General features: G+C 39.2%; 1 protein-coding gene across 2 annotated transcripts in view; it reads right to left on the bottom strand.

Moving 5' to 3' along the window:
- IL7 (interleukin 7) overlaps positions 1-7,940 on the bottom strand; it is a 62,558-nt gene that overhangs the window by 52,086 nt on the left and 2,532 nt on the right. For both annotated transcript variants that reach the window (XM_010848772.1, XM_010848771.1), the window contains exon 2: positions 1,944-2,077. In XM_010848772.1, coding sequence (XP_010847074.1) covers positions 1,944-2,077 — 134 coding nt within the window. The remainder of the gene's footprint in view (positions 1-1,943; positions 2,078-7,940) is intronic.

Below are 7,940 nucleotides of genomic sequence, written 5' to 3' on the forward strand. Positions count from 1 at the left end.
AAGTTATGACCAACCTAGATAGCATATTCAAAAGCAGAGACATTACTTTGCCAACAAAGGTCTGTCTAGTCAAGGCTATGGTTTTTCCTGTGGTCATGTATGTATGGATGTGAGAGTTGGACTGTGAAGAAGGCTGAGTGCCGAAGAATTGATGCTTTTGAACTGTGGTGTTGGAGAAGACTCTTGAGAGTCCCTTGGACTGCAAGGAGATCCAACCAGTCCATTCTGAAGGAGATCAGCCCTGGGATTTCTTTGGAAGGAATGATGCTAAAACTGAAACTCCAGTACTTTGGCCACCTCATGCGAAGAGTTGACTCATTGGAAAAGACTCTGATGCTGGGAGGGACTGGGGGCAGGAGGAGAAGGGGATGCCAGAGGATGAGATGGCTGGATGGCATCACTGACTCAGTGGACGTGAGTCTGAGTGAACTCTGGGAGTTGGTGATGGAGAGGGAGGCCTGGTGTGCTGCAATTCATGGGGTCGCAAAGAGTCAGACACGACTGAGCAACTGAACTGAACTGAACTGATTCATAATTGTCAAAATTAGAAGCAATAAAGACATATCCTTCAATCAGTGAATGGAGAAACAAACTGTAGTACATCCATTCGATGGAATTTTATTCAACAATAAAATGAAATGAGCTATCAAGCCACAAAAAGGCAGGGAAGAACCTTAAATACACATTGCTAAATCAAAGAATCCAGTCTAAAAAAGCTACAAACTGCATGATTCTAACTATATGACATTTTTAGAGGCTAACCGCAGAGACCGTAAACAGATCTGTGGTTGCCATGGGTTAAGAGGAGGGAGGGAAGTATGAATCAGTGGAGCACAGGGAATTTTTAAGGATGGTGAAACTATTTGCATGATACTGTCAGGGAGGATACAGGACATTACCCATTTGTCAAAAACCATATAACTGTGCAACAGGAGAAACAAACACTAATGTCAACTATGGGATTTAGTTAATAACAATGTATCAATATTGGTTCATTGATTGTAACTAATGTACCACACAAATGCAAGATGTTAAATACAGGGGATATTGTACAGAGGGAGGGTGGGTGTGTGGGAATTCTCTACATTCTCCTCAACTTTTCTGTAAACCTAGAACTACCCTAAAGAATAATAGCTGTTATCAAAAAATGTCCAAAGTAAGTAAAAAATACCACAGCAAATTATATATATATATAAAATACTTAAGTATATGCCAATACACACATTCAGATAAAATAAAATAACTATACATCTCTTTCTCTTCTTGATAATTTTTCGATTTTAGTTCCCTGACCAGGGATCAAACACATTCCCCTGTAGTGGAAGCATGGAGTCTTACCACTGGACTTCCAGGGAAATCCCTTCACGATAAATTTTAAACTATATATTCTGTTATTTTCCTTCTTCGAATACAATGCTTTTATATGGACTGTCAATCATGTCCGACTCTTTGCAACCCCATGGACTGTAGACTATCAGTCTCCTCTGTCCATGGGATTTTCCAGGCAAGAGTACCGGAGTGGGTTACCATTTCCTTCTCCAGGGGATCTTCCCGACCCACGTATCGAACCTGGGTCTCCAGCATTGCAGGCAGATGTTTTACCGTCTGAGCTACCAGGGAAGCCACAGTGTAATGCTTTTATATGGACTGTCAGTGGAAGATGAGGAGATGCAGAGAGTTATGCTAAATTATGTTCAGAAAAATTTTGGTAGTGAAGGGAACTAGGATTGATGAGTCTGGAGTCTAGGAAAGAATTCTTTTTAAAGGATATAATGATGACAACTCTAAAAAAAAAATACTGTTAGCCCCCATTCACTTTTATTCTTTAGTTATTTCACTGTCTTTCAAAGAATATAAGTAAATACTAAAATATAAAACTGCATACCAACAGTACATATAAAATTTTGCCAATGAGTTAAAATGCGAGGAAAACGAACACATACCAAGTCATCGATGTTGACCATTAGAACATTCTGATATGCTCCACCGTCTTTACCGCTAATATCACAATCAGATGATGCTACTGGCAACAGAACAAGGATCAGGGGAGGAATTCCAAAGATATACCTAAAAGAAACTGAATTCAACAGTAAGTAAGAATCAGCCAAATGTTTTAAGTCATATTATATCTTCTGATGGCAGTGTTTCAATTGGCCTGACCACTAATTTCTAAGAATTTTTAAAATGTATCTTGCTTCTGCAGAGTGTAGGGAAAAACTCCGAAGTTCATTATTATGTAACAGCCAAAGTAAGACAATATTTTAGAGTCTAGGTTTCTTTCATTTGAATTCAGATATAACTCTTTGGGATAGTGCAGAACAGGTGTGATGACAGCAAAGTCTCTTTGCTCCATTGACAGAAAAACAGGTAAACTATAGGTTAAAAATGAGAAATTCTTGAAAGTTTATGATCTATGGCACGTGACTGTATATTTATATAAAACTTGGTGGCTGATCAAGTGTCCAGCTGTTTCCTGGAGGCAACATCGCAGGAAGTTTATCTCCACAGTACGGCACTATGATCATATTCTTTCTTTTTAATAATGGACCTTAGAAGGCTTACCTTTCCTAGAACTGGTACAAAGTTGACATTTATATTATAAGACCCCTTATCTTTTCAGTATCTTCTATTTCTAAATGCCCAGAGACTCACATTCTCTTCAAACACAGCCCTGTTTAGCTTCTTGACATGTTAGGAAAACAATAAATAAATTCATACCCTGTTAACTAATTATTTATATCTGTTTTTAAATGTCTTCTTATTTAGGGGCATTTTTTAATCAAAATGGATGAAATTATAAATTACATCATTTTTGGCAATAGTAATACACTGATAGAAAGCTAGGGATTCCCTGAGGGATTAAAATCTGGTTTTATGGGGACTTATTTTATTTCTTCACAAGCTTGCCAGAGTGTCTTGTTTGAATCTTTCTGTAAACTATTGAGTGTTGATGACAATGTATTTCCTGTGACTTTCACCAGTGAACTTTAACTATTCTCATTGAGTGCAAGACATTCCACATGTATGCCTACTCCTGATTAAGATTACAAACAATGCTGCTTGGAACCCAAGGAACTAAAGACTGTCAAATATATCATAAACTTCCCGATAACATTATAATCTGTTACATCATTATCTGTCATACAAAAGTGAGTAACTCTCCCCATTAAATTATGTGCTGTTAGTGACCCATATATTTACAATACAGTATGTAGACTGGATAGCAGATAGAGGAACAAACATGAATCTCACATCAAATCTTCATACTGACATTTAACAAGGTAAGAAAAACAAAATGAGAGGCAGGATCTATTCAAAGCTCTGACACTAAGTTTCTGTACGCATGATGAGCAAGAATTCACTTAGGAGATTAATGATGCTGCTGCTGCTACTGCTAAGTCGCTTCAGTCATGTCCAACTCTGTGCGACCCCATAGACAGCAGTCCACCAGGCTCCCCCATCCCTGGGATTTTCCAGGCAAGAGTACTGGAGTGGGTTGCCACTGCCTTCTCCGGATGATGATGCTAGTTGTCTTTAACTGAGTACCTGTCATGTACCAAGCACTGTTCAGTGCCTTATACTTACTGTCTCTAAAGATCCAAAGGGTCCTACCAGGTAGTTAATCTTTTTGTTAAACATAAATAGTAGGTGCCGGGTCTGGATTCTAACCTGAGCCAATTGCTTCACCAGGATTTGATCCTAAATGCCCATAATCTTTCTAAAAAATAATCTTATTTATTTATTTATTTTTGGTTGTGCTGGGTTTTCCTTGTTGTGTGGGCTTTTCTCTAGTTGCGAAGCACGGGTTTCTCATCACCATGACATCTCTTGTTGAAGAGCACCAGCTCTAGGGCGCACAGGCTTTAGGAGTTGTGGTCCCCAGGCTCTGGAGCACAGCTTCAATAGTTGTGGTGTATGGGCTTAGTTGCCCTGGGACACGTGGGATCTTCCCAGATCAGGAATTAAACTCATGTCTCCTGCATCAGTAGGTGGATTCTTTACCACTGAGCCACCAGGGAAGCCTACCCATAATCTTTTAATAACATGTCATCATTTTTATCTAAATGAAAACTACCTCCAGGTTCTATTATCTATCTCCACCTCTCTTTCTTCTACTATTGTCTCTCTCACCTGAAGATTCTCAAACAATGATCAATTGCTAATTATTTAGTATCCTAACTTTGTAATTAGGTTTGTATAGATAGTGCAGAGCCAAACTTTTTCTTTTCTCTGTCATCTTAAAGGTGTCTGGCAGGGATACTTCAGGAGGAATAGAGGATAAGGAAAGTTTATACACCATATAGCTTGAAATGAGCTTTAAAGGAATAATAAAGTAATTAAACATTAGAATGAAAAGGAGACATTTTTACTATTGTACATAAATGTTATTTCAAAGGTCCACATTTTACACTTCGATTTAGGAGGCAGTTTTATTTTTTCTGAGCACTACTTATTGTGCCCTCTTCATTCCAAATTTCAGTAATGAGTGCTCCCAAAATTCACGTTGATCCACTTGGTCATTGGATGGTATTTTATCAATGCTTTCAAATGATGACTTAGTGGGGAATTAAGTCTTTTTTGTGCAATTCTAAAACAATATTTGCCTTATCTAGAGTGTCTTTGGTTGCCACTATTGTTAAATGGGCTTCTCTGGTGGCTCAGAGGTTAAAGTGTCTGCTCGCAATGTGAGAGACCTGGGTTCAATCCCTGGGTTGGGAAGATCCCTTGGAGAAGGAAATGGCAACCCACTCCAGTATTCTTGCCTGGAGAATCCCATGGATGGAGGAGCTGGTGGGCTACAGTCCACGGGGTCACAGAGAGTCGGACATGACTGAGTGACTTAACTTGTTAAATAGGTCAGCCCTGGGCTTCCCTGGTGGCTTGGCAGTAAAGAATCTGCAATGCAAGAGACATGGGTTCAATTTCTGGGTTGGGAAGATCCCCTGGAGAAGAAAAAGTCAACTCATTCCATTATGCTTGCCTGGGAAATCCCATGGACAGAGGAGCCTGGCAAGCTACAGTTCACGGGGCCACAAAAGAGTTAGACGTGACTTAGGAATTAAATCACCACCAGCAGCTCAGCTCCAGATAGCCTTGGCAACACAAAGCACAGAGGGAGACCTGGAGGCTGTGTCTTGGTGTGGAAATGGGTTAAGAGACCACTAAAAGGACAGAGCAGCTCAAAATCTTCACTTCCCTAATTTGTACAATGAAAACCTCAGACTAACTGATCCCTTGATATCCCTTTCAACTCACTAACTGATCCCTTGATATCCCTTTCAACTCGTAAGCACCTTAATTCTAAGAATCTACCTAGCCATCCAAATACAGTAACTCTTTAAACCTGAAATCCCCTGATGGACAATGTTGCAAATACATTCCAGTGCTTCAAACCCAGGTCTCAGAAGTTCCTAGATTTCTCATTAATGACTTGCCTTCAACTGAAGTCTTTTCTCCATACCACATAGAGAGTAACATATTAATATTGCCTAGTTTGAGACTGCTTTTGACATTGTTGTCACAATAGGAAAGGACTCTGCTTTTATTTTTAGATTATGCATAGAATACCAACCCTATCCCCCCCCCACCTTGACTTTTCCCTTAGGTTACAAAAAAAGATAAACCGTAAAGAATAATGCAAGGCAAGCTTGGGCTTGTGGAATTTTCTTTAGATTTCCTGAAGGGATTGAAACTGGAGAATTTGTTTTCAGTAGGGAATTTGGTTAAACCAGAATGATGGCTGTCTAAAAAAGTCTTGTTGGTTTTTATATTAAGCCAAATAATACATTCAATCCTCAGATGCTTGTTATGGGGTCAAAGTGAACATAAACAAATTAGTTTCTACAATCCTTCAAATCCAATCTTTCATTACTGTTTAAGACCAATCAGTATGTATTGACTGTCTACTGTACACATTACATAGACCTATTTTCATGAAAGACATTATCTGAATATATAAGATTTGGCTTTAGTATGAGCAATTGGCATAAACGAGTGAATAAATAAAAAGTTAATAAACAGTAGGAAATAATCATATATGAAAACCACCTTTTAAAGGTTCTAAAATCAATTTTATGTTCACACAAAGCATTCTAATATTTGCCACAAACATATTGATTGGATTATAAATTCTATCCATAAGTCCTATGATAAACAGCAGATAAAGACATTTCTGAAGCCATCCTATAATACTATATACAGTATTTCATTTAATCCCATAACCATTTCTTGAGGTAAGTACTATCAATTACTAAACATTTTGGCAGATGGAGAATCTGGGGCCCAAATTTTTCCCCGGATAAAACGAGTTTTGTAAGAGTCAGGATTCAAATCCAAGATTGTCAGGTTGAAAAGTCTAGAAACTAAGCTTTCAGCCACTGAGCTACACTGCTTCCTGTAAAAATAACTGCATGTGTGTCCTCAAGGGAAATGTGCAAAAACCCCATCTTTCTCCACATGAAACTCACTGTGGTGCTTCCTTGGCCAAGCTCTGAAACATTGCACCACATACTCCTATTTAAGGGAAAAAAGACATTGACTGTTTGGTTTTATTACATTAGGTTATGTGTCACAGGTGCAGCCAGAAAAAAAAAAAAAAATCTCACATCACAGAGAAATCAACATGTAATGTGGTCCTACAAAGTAACCTCTTCCATTTTTGTCTAAGGTATTTCAGCATTGTTATGATGCCCTGTGTAATTCTCTTTAAACTTGTTCAGGCTTTCTAATCTTCCTCAGTTCTCCATTTGTACCACTATTCCATTTTTGGGTCCTCAAATAATTAAATTATCAAAACTAGAGAGCACAATCATCAAGGACCACATAGGAGGTCCTCAACTACTTCAACTTCCAAAAGAAGTGTCAAAGTGAAAGGACAAAAAGTAATGAAACCTCTAATGAAATCTATTGGAACAAACTGCAGATAGCCACTCAGAGTAATTATTATTAGGAGTTTAGAATTCTAATATTTTGGTTGCTGATAACTTATGCTACATGATTAGTGTAGATATTCAGGAAATAGAGTAATGGACACCTTAGCTTCCTCCTTGTCAGTAATGGACACCTTAGCTTCCTCCTCTTGCTTTACCTCTCCTCTCTAGATCAGAGGTGATGGGAGGATAAGAGCTGGGAGCCATCCAGAAAGAAGCAATTGCAGAAGCTCGGTGGGCATTGTAAGGAAAACAGGAATATACCTAATTTCTAATTCTATATTAAACTTCTAGAGGAGGCCCATTAAGAATTCTCTATACTCTAAACCCTACTCCGTTATTTTGTTACTGATCAGGTACTTCTGGACTATGTCACTTTTTGATGCTTGAATACCTGTGAGTGGGCAAAAAGCTCTTCTAATCTAAAGGTGGAGCCAGGAAAGGCATCAAACAGGACAACAACCTCCTGTCTATTCTGGCCCCCTCCCCATTCGTCTCCTTTTGATAGAGGAAGTATTTACTGTAAAACAGCAGAATTTTCCTCAGGCGATCCCTCCCTAAGCACGTTTCCCTTCCCCCCAATCCCCCCAGCACACCTTTTTTGTTTTGTTTTTCCCCCTAGTCAACTTTTGGACTCTATACTAGCCGTATGGCTGCTAACGCCATCGCTTCAACTCTGTCCTTGCCCATTTAAAATTCGTATTCCACACAAGTAAAATCTACTCGGTCTCAGCAAGTGTCTAAAATGTAGAATTATGCCTGTTAATTCTGCCTCCGTCAAGGAGCACCCATTTAGAACAAACAAAACAAAACCCAAAGTGTCCCTTCTCAGTGCCAGCCCGGAGCACTTGGTTTCCCAGCAAAAGACACCGGGTACAGCCCCAGTCGGAAACTCCCAGCCTCAGTAAGTGGGTGAAAACGGGGTTTTCCGGAGACCTGTCCCTTTGGGGTTTAAAAGCGTGTCCCGTGGGAGCTTCGCTTTCACTTCTCTAAGGATTTGGAGCTGCAAGA

The sequence above is a fragment of the Bison bison genome, unplaced genomic scaffold (genome assembly GCF_000754665.1).
Source record: "Bison bison bison isolate TAMUID 2011002044 unplaced genomic scaffold, Bison_UMD1.0 scf7180017864273, whole genome shotgun sequence".
Lineage (NCBI taxonomy): Eukaryota > Metazoa > Chordata > Mammalia > Artiodactyla > Bovidae > Bison > Bison bison.